This window comes from Lepisosteus platostomus, chromosome 11 (genome assembly GCF_059453375.1).
Source record: "Lepisosteus platostomus isolate fLepPlt1 chromosome 11, fLepPlt1.hap1, whole genome shotgun sequence".
In the NCBI taxonomy this organism is placed as follows: Eukaryota; Metazoa; Chordata; class Actinopteri; order Semionotiformes; family Lepisosteidae; genus Lepisosteus; species Lepisosteus platostomus.
The window spans coordinates 6,452,433-6,470,003 of record NC_142621.1 but is presented as its reverse complement, the minus strand read 5'-3'; the positions used below and the strand labels follow the sequence as shown (position 1 = coordinate 6,470,003).

At 35.1% G+C, this 17,571-nt stretch overlaps 1 protein-coding gene and 1 long non-coding RNA gene across 4 annotated transcripts in view; one reads left to right on the top strand and one right to left on the bottom strand.

Moving 5' to 3' along the window:
• Nucleotides 1–2,258: 2,258 nt before the first annotated feature.
• On the bottom strand, nt 2,259–3,268 carry LOC148651883 (uncharacterized). Its single transcript, XR_015925190.1, has 2 exons — nt 3,159–3,268; nt 2,259–3,106 (listed from the first exon to the last, which is right to left on the bottom strand). It is a non-coding gene; the product is annotated as an uncharacterized LOC148651883 (long non-coding RNA).
• Nucleotides 3,269–3,402: 134 nt separating this feature from the next.
• cop1 (COP1 E3 ubiquitin ligase) overlaps nt 3,403–17,571 on the top strand; it is a 30,612-nt gene continuing 16,443 nt past the window's right edge. Inside the window, exons 1-12 of one of the 3 annotated variants that reach the window (XM_088598141.1) lie at nt 3,409–3,551; nt 3,621–4,076; nt 5,480–5,539; nt 6,342–6,439; nt 6,914–6,978; nt 8,896–9,015; nt 10,656–10,724; nt 11,164–11,223; nt 11,799–11,890; nt 13,730–13,787; nt 14,839–14,953; nt 17,220–17,355. In XM_088598141.1, the coding sequence (XP_088454267.1) occupies nt 3,685–4,076; nt 5,480–5,539; nt 6,342–6,439; nt 6,914–6,978; nt 8,896–9,015; nt 10,656–10,724; nt 11,164–11,223; nt 11,799–11,890; nt 13,730–13,787; nt 14,839–14,953; nt 17,220–17,355 (1,265 nt within the window). In that variant the 5' untranslated portion in view covers nt 3,409–3,551; nt 3,621–3,684. Of the gene's footprint in view, nt 4,077–5,479; nt 5,540–6,341; nt 6,440–6,913; nt 6,979–8,895; nt 9,016–10,655; nt 10,725–11,163; nt 11,224–11,798; nt 11,891–13,729; nt 13,788–14,838; nt 14,954–17,219; nt 17,356–17,571 lie in introns of all 3 variants that reach the window. The other 2 variants (XM_088598142.1, XM_088598140.1) reach the window with 2 other exon arrangements.

Below are 17,571 nucleotides of genomic sequence, written 5' to 3'. Positions count from 1 at the left end.
AGACACAGACAGGGAGAGAAGCTCGGGGTCAGAGTGCAGGGTCAGCCATTGTACAGCGCCCAAGGAGCAATTGGGGTTAAGGGCCTTGCTCAGGGGCCCAACGGAGTAGGATTCCTCTGCCCCGGCCCCGAGATTTGAACTGGCAACCACTCTGCCCCCTAATATATGAACTAGGTTTTTCTTAAACTAAGAGACCTTGCAGGATATTATTCTATGCGTTTCTCAGAATGAAAGATTTTCTAAATATGATGTTTATGAATTTGTGTTTTTGGCATGATAACTTGTCAAAATGTATGCAGCATGCGAGCCAAGACACTCTTGCTAATGAGAAGACATAACTCTCCCAAAAGAATATAATTTAACTGAATCAAATGGAGTTGAAAAAAAAAAGTTGCTTTTAATGGAAATTGCCTGTAAAGAAGATGACAAATAGTCATTTGTATATTAAGGAAATAAAATTGTGATCAACACCCAATGGAGAGTACAACTATGACTGAAAAAATATATGCTTACTAATGTATTTTTTTTCATACAAGTGAGTTCATTCTTACTAAGAAATTAGGATTTTTTTTTTTAATATGGGTGATATTACACAAAAGTCCAATGCTGACATTTTCCTGTAATGTAAATTATATATTAACTTAAGTGGGCTGAATATCTATGCATTGAAACACTTTAATTATAGAACAAGTATGGCTGTATGGCTTTAACTGAATACCAAGTACAGTACCATGAGCTGTTTGTTCTACTGAAAAGAAATGCTCAGTTTACATTATTTTTCAATGTATGTATTCAATTCCAGACTGGAGAAGAGCAGTTTCAATTTCAGCTGAGTGAAAATGTTCTTGTAAGGTAATAATGATTTTAATAAATACAACACAAGGAAACTGTAAAATCATCACAACATTGCTTCAGATAGTCTTCCCAGACACCTGCTCCAGAACTGATTTCATTGCATAACTGTATTATTCCTTACCAATAAAATTCTGACCTCGTAAAAGACACAATTCAGAGAAGCACAGATGGACTACCTTTTTTAAAGCTCTGTATATTACTCTTTTGGGTCAGATTTCAATGAAAATGAGGAAAGGAAAAGACTTTTTGAAGAAGTGCCTTGGAGGAGAGGGCAAATTAATAAGATGTGGGAGATTCAGTCATATCTGACAAAACAGGACCCTGTGGCAGATTCAGGAGGGCTTTTATGGCTCAGCTTGGAACACTTCCATTAATTTTGCACTTGCCAGCAAGAATTTTTATCATGATATGGGTTTGAGGTACTGGCCCCTTGAGAGATCAGAAAATAAACCACTGGTGGTCCACTTTTTCTTATGTGCTGCCAAAGAGGCACTTACTGTGTCAAAGTTGCCTACCTTTCAAAATAACTGCTTTAAAATATTAACTCAGAGCTGAGATGAGAGCTAAAGGATACGCATTCTTATTTAAACAATGATAGAAATGCAAACATTGGGGACTAGAATTTATTTCTCCTATTAAAAGCTGTTTTCTAGAATTAACCTTGCCTGCCTTGTTAGAAATTCTTACCCATAGCACAACATGGCTTCATTTCCACAATTTGGGTATTTATAAATGGTCTGTTTAGACACTCCCCACACAGAACCTTCGACACTCCTCCCAGCCCACCTTTGTTTTGTTAGAGAGACCTCTCTGAAAACTCAAAGGGGTTTTAGAGTAGACCTGATCTCCCACCATCACAATGTGCCCAAATTCCACTACCTAAAAACAACAACCGTTAAGAAAAAAATACCTCAGCTACTTAATTTAGAGGAGATACAAAAAAAATATATATAAATTATTTAAGATTAGCATCTTAATGTATGGGGAGAAAAACAATATTTTGTGATGTTGCATTCAAAAAGACCTTTTGGGAGAATTAGAATGTATTACCATAGACACAACAAAAAAAAAATGTATATGAGTAATTATGACAGAGGACAGTTTCAGCTTCTGGAGAGACTTAGCCAAAGCAAAAAGACACTACAAAAACAAATATATAAGTGCAGCAGAATCTTAAAGCTGGACCATACAAGCTGTTTCACCTGCTATATTGTAATGAAAAATGCAAGAAAATCACTCTTCATTTTGTGGACAGAGGAGACCTATTGCTGACACCACAAATAAACTGTACTTTGCTGCTACGTACTGTAGCTTGTCCTGCGACTGAACGTGTTGCTGTTTGTGTAGTTTTCCTCTATACATGAATATAAAGTAATAAAACACAAAAAGAAACAAGCTCGCCACCTTGTGTTAAAACTGAGAAAGTTTAATGCGGGAATACAGTTCATACAGGAGAAAACAGCTAAAAATATCATGTTTTTATACAACATAGGTACAATTTTTGACATGTTCATTTGATTACATTGTATTTTTCTTTCATGGCTCAAATTTCATTTACATGTCTTTATATTTACTTATTCAGAAAGGACAAGTACGCACACCTACTGTGATAAGAAGAAAGAAAGCATCTTAATTCATTACATCTTAATATAAGCATCATCTGCAAATGTTCCCAAAATACTTTCTAAAATCATCATTAAGCCATCGGTAGCACAGCTGTAGTATGAAAATCAATAATTGTATGACACAATGTATTTTATAGCTCTTTGTACAATTATTTTGAAGTATACGTGTTTTAATTGCACTGTATTTTTGAGTACATATCGCCCTCATGTGGATATTCACGGTATTATTAGAAACATGCAATGAAGGCTTATTTTTCAATATTATTTATGATTATTTCAGAAAGTTGTGACCAACTAATCAGCACATGTGTCGAAATGAGTCATTACCATCACATATATGTGGTTTGTTGTTATTTTTCGAATAACCTCTTTTGTTGTAACCTTTCTGGTTGGAAAAAAATCAAAATAACCGCTTTTTCCGTTATCAAATAGAGCTGCAATAAAACTGTCGTGGCATTTCAACATTTGCAATGTAATTTTTTTGCATTAAAATTAAGTTGACATACATAATCCCTGGGTATATTTTTTATTAAGACTAGTTACAAAACAAGAAAAGCTTTACCAGCCTATCGTCGTGATAATAAATTCTTCCCTCGAAATGAATGCGTGTTGTGTAAGATTAGCATCTTAATGTATGGGGAGAAAAACAATATTTTGTGATGTTGCATTCAAAAAGACCTGCACACTATAGGCCTACAGCTCAAGTAATTATACCGTATATCCCTACTTTGTGTGAAAAGGTTGTATAAAAAAAAAACCTATCCTCTTCAAATGTAATTTAAACCAAATGGATGTTTTACGTGACTTACGAAGTCCCGCTATTTTTTTTTGTACCTGTACGTGGGAAGTCCTGCGTGTTGACGCAGCAGCGCAAAGGTGGCAGCTGTGCGGTCCCGCACTGCTCTGTAACCGGGGAGATCGCTTGTAGTTTCCAAGTCTCGGTTTGGCAACGGAGCTTTGTTCGCAGGATTTGCTGTAGCTCTTTCCGTGTCTTTCAGGAAAGTGATAGCTTTCGACAGTTTCAACAGCCTGATCTCATTCCCTGAAATAACCCGATCGGGGTGACTGCTGGTGGGGTTTTTTTTTTGGGGGGGGGTTTTGTGTCTTTCTCCTGAGTTTCTAAGTCTTTAAACCTTGCAGCCCGGATGCAGTGAGCAGGAGCCTGCGGCCTGCCAGAGCGGAGTTGGAGCAGCGGCCTCGAGTTATGTCAACCCCCCGAAAGCCGCAGGTTGGAGGAGCGGCGGGCTCAAGGCCTGGGACGAGTAGCAGTAGCAGCAGCACCACCACCACCAACAGCAACAGCAGCAGCACCAGCACCAGTAGCAGCAATAGCAATAATGCCAGAAACACAAGCAGCGGGAGTGGTAACACTAGTAATGGGAACAATTCTGCAAATGTTGTCTCTTCACGGACACTGGGAAGTGGAGCCGAGGGGTTACCTGTGGCCGCTTTGGGGATCCCTACTTCCCGAGTTACTCCAGCTTCTCTGGCCAGACCCGGCTCGTCCTCTGGAAGCAGCAGAAAACGTCCTCTTCCAACACCCCTTTGCAATGGCCTCATAAACTCGTACGAAGACAAGAGCAACGACTTTGTGTGGTGAGTTATTTTTGTTGTTGTTTTGAGGGGGGGCGTTTAAATTCCATAAGGCCGACATGAATCATGCCGACTGAGACATTTTTTGGGATTGTTCTGAAAGTGAAGAAATTAAGATATCGGTGCTGGTTTTTGGTATTGTGTTTTTTTCCCCCTGAATGTTTATATATATATATTCCCCATTTTATAAATAGTACAACACGTAATTAATCTCATCTGCACTATTGAAACATTGTGCGAAACGGGACCCAACATCAGTTCGTAAAATCAATCATCTCCCATCAGACGTTTGTAGTTATTATGTTTTTGAGTAGGACATTTTCGACGAGTTCGACGAGGATTTGAAATTACAGATGACAGCATAATGAAGGGTCAAAATTAAAAAAATAGATTCAGCCCCATTTAGATGCATTTTTTTGGCGACAGCTTTACATTCTGTATTTGTGGGCTATACAATAATGTGTATTCCTGCCTGCAGTTACTGCGTTTACTGGTACACGTTTGTCTTTATTCGAATGAATGGATGTTGTAGGTCAAACATTTGTCTGGTCTGAATTGGTCATGTTTTTTTTTCTCTCCTGAAAATGGCAGTTTAGTACTAAGCAAGCCAAACTAATTTCCTGCTTTACACAACACAGTAGTTGGTTTTTGGTTGTCAGATGTCAACAAACGTTCGGGATGCCACAGTGAAAATGGAAGGTTTTTCCCCCTCTTTGCCTTTTTGGCAAAAAAAGTTTTCTTTTGTTCTTACAAAGTACAGTACCTCTTGCACCCCAGGATTAAGACAGTGCCCGTACGTTGCTGATCACTGTCAAACGTGATGTGTTAAACCTGTCGCAATCTTTCAGGACTGACTGATTGCTTAATGTTTGTTCTTTTTGGCTTTGCAAAGTCTTGACATTATGTCCTACTTTTATGTGATGCCTACATAATTATTAGCATGTTATTTTTTTGTCCATGATTTTTTTTTTATTTAGGAACAAATTTCTTTTCTGACTATTGTTGAGAGCTTAAGATAATTCAGTTGTTATATGCCATTTTCATGGTCCTTCAGCAATAAAACATTATTGTGTCTTCCACTTGCACACCTCCTTACCACCATAAATCCTCTCTATACTGTATTGTACAATAAATGATTAACTCTCGTTTTTGTTTCGTTTTTTCTAATTTTGTATCTTAAGGAAATGTGCTATATAGTGCTTGGTACTGTTTTCTAAAGACCCATACATATTCTATTTAATTATAGCAATATATCCGTATTCGTTTTTAATGATCGTGAAGTCTCATTTGTGCAAAGTGTGGTGATCTTTAAAAATATAGACTGTACTAGCTTTAGTGAATTGTGTAAATTAAATAATCTGTTGCAATATGATTTGAATTGTTTTTAATGTGAACCTTTTTTTCAGCCCAATCTGTTTTGAAATGATTGAGGAAGCTCATATGACAAAATGTGGGCACAGCTTTTGGTAAGTAATCATTTAAGCATTAAAAGAAGAAAAATGTATCAAAAAATTTGTGGTGCACTTAAGGTAGCATTAGTTGGGATTTTAATTAGCTCTTTTATGTATTATTCTGCATTACTCAGCATAGTTTCACAACTACCTTAATAGAGAAAGTGCAAAGCTACGTTAACAAAGTACAGCAGAAATCACATGTGAAAAGTTAAGTTAAAATTTCTATCACATAGTTTCTACATTTGAGACTTGCCATACTAAGCACCATCAGTATCTGAATGTTTTATGCTGACTTCATGATTTATTTGATAAACGCTATTAAAGTAGCTTTTTTGGTAATGATAATCTACTGTACTACTAGTGAACTGCTTGACGTGTTTGCTATTAGTAGATTCCTTAATTGCTGCAGTCTTTTCTAGTTGTAGACAGTGCTTTTTATTGTAGGAAAATGTAATTGTTGGATTCAGTCTGTCTCATTTTTGTCAGTACTGGTGGGTTTTGGAAGTTTTACAAAAATGTAAGTTTTATTTCCCTATAATCATTTTGTGATTAACACAGAGTGCATTTTTATACAAATGGGTTTTAGGATATGCTAAATCTTAATTTTATTGCACAGAGCTATATGCTCTAAGCTTGTGCTTTTATTGTTGTTTTTAGAACTTAAATGTGCAGTAAAATGTTTTTGGGAACATAGGAATTAGAGTATTTTTTTAATATGTAATCATCTTATATTTTAAATGAACAGTGATGAAAAAGTCTGTTTTTTATGCACCGTTTGTCAGCATTTTTATTTACTGGTGTGCATTTCTTTTAGTTACAAGTGTATTCGGCAGAGTTTGGAAGACAGCAACAGGTGCCCAAAGTGTAATTATATTATTGATAATGTGGATCAGCTGTTCCCCAATTTTCTAGGTAAGTCCAGTAATGTCTAAATGAAAAGACAATGCATTTATTGAACCCCCATCGATGCAATCCACATCCGTCTGGTTGTGGAAGTAAAATACATTTATTGATAACAAAATATTTTTGTTCTTTGTTTGAGACCAAATATTCTGCTAAGTATGTACAAATAAATACAGTTAACATTAAGGTAATTGTCCATCAGTGGGATGAGATTGCCAGAGAAGAGAGCTGGAATTTGTTAAATAAAGTGAAAATCAAAAGTCCTCCTCTAATGCGAAGCTTTTACAGTTTACAACATTTCTGTTTAAGTATGCAGTAGAGTATACTTTGGTAAAAGGATCCCATTTTATAACTGGTCTCTGGAGGAAAACAGTTTTTCTTTACACCAACTGAAGTGTACTGTGTGAATATCGTTGAGATTAAAAGGCTTCATATTTTTTTGTTTTTCTGTTGATTTTCATTCTTGTTTCCACACCTGAGTAGTGAATGAACTTATCCTCAAACAGAAACAGAGATCAGAAGAAAAACGTCTTAAACTGGACCATCCGGTGAGAATTCAGTTCCAACTATTTTTTGTATTTTGTGTATACAGAAATTGCTTTTGATAAAGTTTCTAAATTGTTTACAAATTTGAAATCATTGGCTCTCCTGTATCTGGATTTTTGACTTCACATTTTTTTACACAGCAAATGTTTTGGTTTATGATTGGGCTGTAAAACTTTGGAGCCAGTAAAAATGCCATGTCAGCACTTGGGGTTAAAATGTGTTGCTGAAAAATATAAAAAAGGAGAGGATCAACCCAGTAACCAGCAGTATTCTGTGACTGTTGGAACGCAAAATGCACAAACTGGAAAACTGGAGAGTTCTAGCATATGTTATGGACAAATTACTTAAAGATCACATTGAAAGCATTTACTGAGGTGGCAAAAATCATGCACAAAGTTTGGAGTTCTGCCGCTTCCTTTAATCTCCTAGAAAAAAAAAGATTTTTTTCCCAGTAAAACGAATGCTAGTTAAAATGTCAATTTTTATTAATAAACCAGCAATGAACTCAATGTGGAGTTTGCCCTGTGTTACCTGGTAAAATGTCGTAGGCTTAGTGAACCATCTGAAAATTGACGGGAGGTTAGCAAGGGTCATACTCCTGTCGTTAGTATTTTATAAGTCTTCCTCTGGATTGGATTAATGCCCCCTGTGGTGTTCCATGATCTTATGGTACTTTTTTAGGGCAATTCTTTACAATTACAATTAAAATTACAATTTACAATTTCAGACAGAATTGCTCTTGATCCTTTTCGATACTGTGATTTCCATTTGTAAAGTGCAGTTGACCATTGCATTGTTAATTTGGATATATGCTTTTGATCATTGTCATGCTGGAATATAAAGGCCTCTAAAGAAGATAGAGGTTCTTGGCAGAGGAATCCAGTTGTTTGTCTAATTTGCCCCTATATATATGATGTTATGAGTCAAAACCCTAAAACAACAGACCCCTTCACTATTTCACAGTGATTAGAACATTACGCAGCATGATGTTCACCATTTTTACACCAAACATAACTGATAAGCATATTCAAAAAACTTAATTTTCTTTCATCTGATGAACTTGCGTGATGCCAGTTCTCAGAGCTGTATTTTGGCCAATTGTAGTCACCGCCTTTTGTAGTTTACCTTCAGAAGGGACTTCTTCCTTCATACCTGGCCATGAATGCCACATTCGTGCAGATGAATGTAGAATGTAATTTTGTTTTTTATACATTTTATTTAAAAAAACAATACTTGAAAGTCTGGGCAAATGTAACCTTTGTGTTTCCTGGAATGAAATGGACAAATATAGCCTTATTTTGTGTTTGCTGTTACAATTACAGTATAACATTTTTAGTTGTGTATTAAGGAAGACTTTATCCAATCTTTAACTCGTGTGTTTTATTATGGAAAACATTTTTTGTTCCTGTTTCATTGGGGTATAAATCTGGGTGAGACAGTAAAGCAATAAAGAAATTGAGCTCTGTGGCCCAAAGAAAGACAAGGAAAATATCAGCCAGATGTCACCCAAACAGATTTTGCTTAAATGTAACATGATTACACAGTGAGCGGTGTTGTCGATGTCTATTGAGTTAACATTTTTTTTTCATACCAAGGTACAGGCATTACTTCCAACATATCTGAGCTAATACAGTTTCATGTGAAACTAAACATGTGAAAACCATTTTTTGTATCTTGAGGCTAAAAAGCTGGAAATGGATTCATCTTTCTTTCCTGCTCTGTGTTCCATTACTGACTCTTTGTTTTGGAAATCTGTAGCCACCAGGACAGATGGAGAAAAATAATCTGGATTCTTCCAAAAATGTGATTATTTTTTTACCAAATTAAAATGGGCATTTCTCATTAGATGAAAGCACTGGCATATGATGATGAGGTACTGTGTGATGTTTTGTATGTACTAAATTTATTTTTCTTTTCAGAATGGGCATAGATGGCAAGTTTTCCAAGATGTGCTCGGTACAGATCAAGAAAATCTGGATCTTGCAAATGTGAATTTTATGCTGGAGCTTCTTGTACAGAAAAAGAAACAGCTTGAAGCGGTATGGTGTCCATAGTGCTGACATTACCTTGTTTTGTAGAAAGTATTTACAGTATCACAAACCTTTGTATAAAACCATATCTCCTGTTCTTGGTTTTTAAATGTACTTCCATGTAGTTTGCACTCATGTTCTCTGGTTCATATTTCAGTGTTTATTCTGATGAAGTCCACTGGTTTATCAGTGCCATTGAAGCTTTAGAATGCTAAGGTCCTCTATTAGTCTTCCTTAAAATCCTAAAAATTCATTTCCTTCCTTCTTCTCTGGCTGCTCTTTTAGATGTTTTTATAACATGGTGACCAAAGTTACACTCAATATTCTCAGTACTGCATTATCTAATTTTAATCAAACAACCTTGACTTAAATCCTTAGATCATATATATCATAATATTTTATAGGCTTTTTTTAATTGCTCCCCCATATTAATGTAAATGATATGTCAACATAAAACCCTAAGGTTTCATAAGTAACTTCTTCAGGTTCAGGATTTTGTGTTTATAGTTTTTTTTTGTCACTTGCATGTAATACTCTTTGGCATGTGTAAGTAAAATGTCACCTGCCAAGTGATTCTCCAGTATTGGATTAATCTTTTTAATTTCCTTTGCTGCTTCTGCAGTGTTTGCTAATCCTCCTATTTTGGTATTGTCTGCAAACTTCAAAGAGAAGTTTAAATATAAGTTTAGATCATATTTTTTGGCATCATTATTCAGATAAGTTCATCTTATTGAGTTCCTCCCATAAAAAAAACAGTAATGTGACCTTGCCAGTGCTTGAGTTTCAAATTAGAATTAATTTGATCCTGGAATGACTTTTAACTTTGTGCAGAATATTGTCAATACATCATTTTTTCTGTCTTATAGCAGATGCACACTGGTTCATGCATTTGTTTTTTTTTATGGGGATCAACTATTAACATGTTGTACTTCCAAGACTCCTTAAAACATTATTTAAGTTACAGTATGTTTAGAGGTGATCAGCTAGAAACCTCACTAGGTCCCATGCAAGCACTCGCATACCTACTGTCTTGGAGTCCCTGAGCTGGCTTCCTGTGACATTTTGAGAGTAGTTAAACTAACTCTACATGGTATTCACCATCAGTGTCTAGTCACAGTATTTGTTTACTCCATTCCATGCAATTTTTGCTCAGCTGGTTCTGGTTTATTGTGTTCTCCCACTGTTCTGCATTCCATGGGTGACAGGGTGTTTTGTTGCTATGACCAAAAGCTCTGGCATCTTCTCGATCTGATTTGTGTTTTTTTATGTTTTCTTTTTTGAATAGCTTGTCCATTGGAATAAATCTTATCATTGATTTGGTTAGTTTTCTACTCTCTGTACTTAATGTTTTATAGTTAACATTTTAATTATATTTTAACATTTAGTAGTAGTTCACATTATGTTCATTAAACTCTTTAACAACCCATAAAATGTCCTTCTTGCTAGGATAAGAAATGTTCAGGTTTTAATTGTGATTCATTACATACTGTTAGTTCACGTTCTTGTTCAGATTTGGATCTTCGGTAAGGACGTTTGCAAAAAAAATGGCTCAACATCTAATCATTAGTAACAGAGACTTACAAGACTTTCCTATATTGAAAAAAGTTGTCGCTTATTTTTGCTAGCTTCGTTTCTTTTTTTTTCAAAAGGAATCTCAAGCAGCACAGCTCCAAATTTTAATGGAATTCCTTAAGGAAGCCAGAAGAAATAAACGTGAAGTAAGATTTTTCACTCTTAATCATTTCTCGTTGCTGAAACATAATTGTATTATATGAAGATAGAGACAATGATATTTGAAATATTGCAGTGTTTGTTTCATTATTGTATGGGAACGTGACATAAACATGTTTTATCGTATATGACAGATATTTAGGTAATTAAAAAATGCTGGATTACAGTCATTTCTCTTATTTAACAACTTTAAATGTCTTGATAATTATAAAGTGAAACACAACGCAAGTATAAGCAACATTACTTCCCCATGGAATAGAACACTTCATTACTTTAAAATACTAACTATAAAAGAAGCTAATGGTACTGCACTCCTGCCTACTGAGTCTAGTTGTCTAACCCCAGCAGTTATGTCAGTGTCTCAGAAGTGACAGTGTATTAAGTGGATAAAATATATTTATGTCCTTCATCTCTTTACTTTGTTAGCAACTGGAACAGCTACAGAAAGAACTGAACTTTTTGGAAGAAGACATTAAACGAGTTGAGGTGAGAAAAAGAGATGGATTAATTGGAGTGGGAGAAATACTTTTCAGTATTATTTATAAACTAGATTATTCCTTAATTTCAGACATGTTAGTTTGCCATTTTGACTTTCTTGCATTATTTTGCTTTAGGAATCATGGAAATAGAAAATCTTCCTGGTACGTTAGTTATGCTAAATAGGAAATATATGTCATACTTTGGTTGTGGTTTGAGTTAATTACAGAACAAAAAGGAAGGTTAAGATGTGTGTAAGATGTTCACTTTTGCTTAATTTTAAGAATTTTTAGACCCAGGCTTGTCACTCATATGGAAATTCTTGAGAATTATTACAATTATTACTAGTTTTGACTATTTTCTAGAAAACTGTAAATCTAGCTTTGTTTGGAAAAACATTTATTTAGTTTATAACTTTTAGTTTTTCATGAATTTTCCTGTCAAATGTGTTAATTTAATTTTTCTTATCTCTCATTATTGGACCCGTTGAGGCTGTAAAAAAGAGTGCAAAAAATGTGCTAAAGACATAATTTTAGTGGTAATTTCTCTGTTTTGAAATGAAAATTTAGCATGTTCTTTTTCAGGAAATGAGTGGGTTGTATTCCCCAGTGAGTGATGTGGACCATAATCTGGACAGCACTGTTCCTCAGTTTGAAGCTCCTTCGCCCTCGCATAGGTAATGTGGATCTCATTAATCAGTGAATTTGTTTTCAGCATGTATTTTTAAGTGTTTTGACCCAAATTTCTGTAAGAAGATAAACTTTTGATTAGAAACATTAGCACATTGCAGATAGGTATTAATAATTTTTGCCACATTGATTTTGCTCATATTAAATAGAAAAAAACAGATACAATCTTAATTTAAATGGTGGAGTTTTGCAGTGTCTCCTAATGTTGGTGTAAATGTGTTTTTATACAAGAGGTATTCCAAATAATGCTGTAAATTAGGTAATGGAGTAAATGCATGCTTGTTCCTGGATGTTTTTCAGCATTATCAAATAGTGAATTATGAATTATTTTTCCATGCATTAAAAGGAAGAGGGACAAATTCATTATTAAGATGAAAACGAGTGCAGCAATAAAATGCTGTAATTAAATTTTTTTCTGCATAATATACCTCATCCTAGTAATGATTAGTATGGAAATTAAGGTGCCTTTAAGGCACTGATTGTACACTGATGAGAACATCAAACTAATGTAAAAATACACTGTGACTAAGTTGTATCTGACTGCTCAAACTGCGGATTCCATTTTGGCTAATTAAAAGCATTTCTCAGTTGTGCTGTAGTAATTTAAAAATAATGAAATAATGAAAACATTTTTAATATAAGACTTTTTGTAGGTCCCGAATAGATATTTTTGTTTCTTTTTTTATTGCAGCTTTAATTATATACAGCAGCGAGTTCATTTCAGATAGTCAAGAACTTCCTTCCAGAAAATTGATTGACATGCTTTGCTGCATTTGGACATAAACAATATTGCAGCATAAGCTTGTGGTTTAAAATATAAATAAGTCACGAGTTTCATCCAGCTTCCTTTCATACAGCAGAGGGAAGTTTTTTTTTAAATCTTTTTTGACGTGAGCTGACAACACATGCACACGTTTCCTGTTAGGTTCCCACTGCTAAAAAATAGAAAAAACTGTACTTTTGTGTTCACATATCAAAAAACAGCCACACGAAGAGTGATTTTGGTTGATAGCTATCTAAGAAACACACTTGCCCCGATATAATTTTCAGACTTGGTGCTAGCCCCTTTGTAGCTGTATAGATAACCATGAATTTATGCAATTAACAAAACTATCATAATTTGATAGAATCTAAAAGATTCTGGCAACAAAAATACTTAAATATTCCATTACTACCAGGTTCTTTCACTGAGTCATACTAAGAGTTTTTAATATCTTCACTTTGTTAAAAATGTACAGTTGTATTTTTATTAGATGGATATCTTTGAAATATGCTTCCTGTCATTTCACATCTATAACACTACAAAGTTATGCAGCCAGATGTATTCCTGGTCTTAAAGGATTGTCATACTCTTATAGACTAAAGAAACTAAATCTTTTTATCTCAGTACAGAGAAGCTTGTGGATTCTAGACCAAGTTATTAAGAATTCTGAGGGGCATTAACTAAGTCAACACAGGAAACATATTTCAGATCAGTAGCAATATAAAAACACAAGTGGAAATCAAGTTTAGCACCAGAAGACATAAATCAGGAGACAATTTACAGAGTGGATTTTCGAAATCTGCAACTATCTCTTAAGTCACATGATTAAACCTGAGTCTGTGGGATCCTTAAAATAAATTATAGAATGTGTAAAACATCAATCACCTATAATCTAATTATCAAGGTGGGCCAATTGACCCCCTCTATTTTTTTCCAGTATTCTTAGTAGTGTGGTGAGCCAGAACACCTCTGCTTTTTGGTTTTGTATCTGCTTGTATGTTGAGAAAAGTTATATTAGATTCAACTGAAGTGCAGTGCTTGATTTGTATTCTTTTTTGTTCAGTAGTATTATAGATTCCACAGAATACATACAACCGCCAGGATTCAGCGGTAGTTCCCAGGTATGTGCTTTTTGAAAGTCATATTTTCACCTTTATAAACTTCCTTAGGAAATCCTAATGTGGCATTGTTGCAGAAATTAAGCACATTGTGTTTAACATGCAGAATTTATCAAAATGTAACTACTAGCTTATTTAATGGATTATTGCACAAAGATTAAGGAATAAAAACAAACGGAGAGTAAAGCATGTATGTACTCCAGTTCAGGGACTTCAAGACCGTAGGTACGTGGTTGCTTGAATAGGACCTAGTCAGTTGCTGCTTGTGAGAGGGGCGTTTGGTCATCTGCTAAATATGGAATTCTAAGTGGTGTTCTCTTAGATTTAATTGACAGATTTTGTATGTGTTGAAGACGTTTCATAGAAACACTGGGTTTTCTCATGATTGTTTAAATTGTTTTCTTATCATTTAGAATGAAATCAGTTTTATATATATATAATCTGTCACTGAGATATACAGAAATGAGAAGTATAGTAACACGGCAACTATCATGTAAAATTTGTGACTGCCTTAGCTCCGTATTTTCCATTGAATTCACAAGTATTAGTCTTACAGCCAGCCATAAATATATATGAAAGGAATGGTTAATCTATTTAAATACTTTCTGAATCCTTAAGGTTTGTACTTGTGTATTCATATTACATATTTTATGCATATATTTTTTTTTTACTTTCACATCACCGGTTATTGAATAGCAGGTAGCAATTCCAAACATTCTACACTCAGAATTACAGATAATCAGGAACTAGTAACAAATAGGTTTGTTGCATATCTTTCTCACTAATTTGTCTCGAAATCATATCATATGTATACTGCGCAAAATGAACAGATTCAGTATGATGTGAAAAGGATAGCAGGTAGCAGCCCACTACATCCTTCCTTACATCCTCATTGAAGGGTAGTGGAAAAAAACAACGTTTTACTTAAATTATGAAGTGGTCATACAAACTGTTGCTTGTTAAAAATGGTATATATTACAGAGCATTCATTTTTAACTGAAAACAGTGGCTCGTGTCTTGTAAGCAGCGCTAGTAAAGTCATTTATCCTGTCAGGGAAAGAGGCAGCCCTGGTATAACAGCACCCTGGCATCGCGGCGGAAGAGACTTACAGCTCACTTTGAGGACCTGGAGCAGTGCTACTTCTCTAACAGGATGTCTAGGATAACAGGTAAGTCACTGTGTCCCTCATTGTTTTTAAGCAACCCGATTTACTCCATAAACCAAGACTGATTAACCAATTACAGTTCATGGCACCTCACTACACCTCTGCTGAGGTGCCATGTGAAACTCTGGTTCTCATCTGATAGAGCTGAGAACTCTGTGTTAATGGTCTCACTTTAATTTAATTGCAGCTATAGAAAGCTTACATTTTACAGTAGGATTTTAAGGAATGATTCAGTTTTATTTTGAGTGCATTTTCATATAATGTCCATTTGAGTTCAGTGTAAAATGTTACTATATTGTGAACCAGTGTTAAAATGCAGAGTGCATTAATGTAATGTGTGGGTTCGGTTTCTCACATTTTTACTTGGCCCAAATCTTATGCAAGTTGGAAGTTGCATGAACACATAAGAATGGTAATTCTCTATAATATTGCAGCGATCCTACCATATTTTCCCTAGCTGTGTCTGTAAATGAAGCAAGAGAGACAGGAGAGCAGAATTGCAGGCTTATTAGTGTTAATTGTCCACTCATGGTTAACAGGTGTGTTTGCTGATCACGAAGGGTGGTAGTGAGCAAGAAACAATATCGCAACAACAGATGGCAATCCAAGAGGTTGAGAAAGAAAGGAAACTTCCCCTGTTTATATAGGGAGAGAAAAATGAAATAATGATGAATAAAAAAAAACACATTTTTAAACCTAATGATTAGACTACTGAACAGGTATAACATGAACTTAAAAAATATACAGTATAGGAAATGATAATGACCATTTTATTACTGTATAGAGTATTGTTCAGTCATTAAACAAAAAATGCACGGTTAAAAATCATCTTTTTGGTGCGTCTCTGACATGATTGCAATGTAGGCTCCTCATAATATTCGTATGAAAGAGCGCTGGATAAGATGCATTAGTTACCACATGTGCCCGAAAGCAAAGTGAGAGTGAAGTGCAGAGCAGGGTGTAGTCTTGGTGGAGAGCTCATTATGCTTACTCTGCTCTAATCACGCGCGGAAGAAACGTGCCACACAGCTTGCACCACACATGTAATGTAAACTCTTTGTAGCTAGCAAATGTTCTTGTGGAAACCATAGCACATTTTTGCATGAAATCGAATTTGCATAACTCGGGGGGAGAGTGTACCCTTCATTTTTCCACATAACGTGTAGCCCAGTGATTAAATCCATCATAGAAGCCTAGTAAAATCAGTCGCAAGCGAGCAAACCCACGTACATTCTAAAATCGTTGGGGTATCTGATTTGTAGTCATGAGCAGTGACAAAACCTCCCCAATGCAAAAAACAAAAACAAAACAAGGGTGGCATTGGTGTTTATCTAATAACTGCAGCCAAAATACTAGAATAGGATATTATAAGAGTAGGAGCATCAACACCAATTTCCTGGCTAAATTTAGCTCTGGGCTTTCATTTTTACTTTTCAGAATGTTTGCATATTTGTATTTGACTTGGGAAGTTGTCTTACAGTGCATACGTGTCTTGATTTCAGCCTGGAAAGGGTATGTAGACTTTGTATAGGCACTATGTATCTATGCATTATCAATTCATTAATTTTTAGAGGTTATTTTTGTAGTATTAGGCTTGAAAACAAAACAGCTAATGAGTTTAGCATAATATTTTCCTAAATGAGCAAAATGCATCAATTTATGTCCCGGGAAGAAAAAGACATTAATGTACTGTAGGGGTCAGTTTTATTCAACAAATGAGTCCATTATCTCTTGCCTCCATTTGCTTCAAGCAGTGTACACTGTGGCAGCAAATTTACAAGAGTGTTTAATTCTCTCTGGGAAATCATGCTCTGTGAGAAGGGCTGTGTGCGGCTCAGCAAGTGTACATGGTCATGGATCCCATCAGCTCACATGCCAATCCACTGCTTCCCAGGGGTTCTCTCTTAAGTTCATGTCTGATGAATAAGGTGGCCTGTCTATCATATCTCCATTGCACTGTGCCAAAGCCTGAAAAATGCATGTGACTTGGCCATGCGTTATTTTGTAAAATTATGTGCAAAGTAAGATAAAATACACAAAGAGGCTGAGCTTACAAATCAAAAATGATTTCTAATACAGTTTTCTGAAGTTATAAAGAAAAGCTGCACTTTGCTGGCATTATTTCTAGTATTGTCTGTTGAGGGTTTCAAGGTGTTTAAATTGGAAAAACTCATACGTTTCAGTAATATTGAGCAAGCTTTGTGTAGAAAAAGTGCCTTGACAGTGTATAAATATTATTCTGCTTTTTTTCTGTAATGTCCTTTCTCAGATGAAAGCAGGACTACAAACCAGCTTGATGATTTTATGGAGTGTCTTTCCAAATTCACGCGCTACAATTCCGTAAGACCACTTGCAACATTATCTTACGCCAGTGATCTCTACAGTAGTTCCAGTATTGTCTCCAGGTACAGTAACATTTTTTAAAGACAGGTATGAAGAAATAAATGGGATCTGATTTTTTTTTTGTTCCAGCTACCAGTATTATCAAATTATGAACTGGACTGATTTATATTTAATCAAAACTTAAAGAACAACACATTTCTCATATAGAATTATCAGTCAGCTGATTAATAAATGAGGTATATAGGCTAATGTTCTCTAATTTATCTGAAGATCTGAAT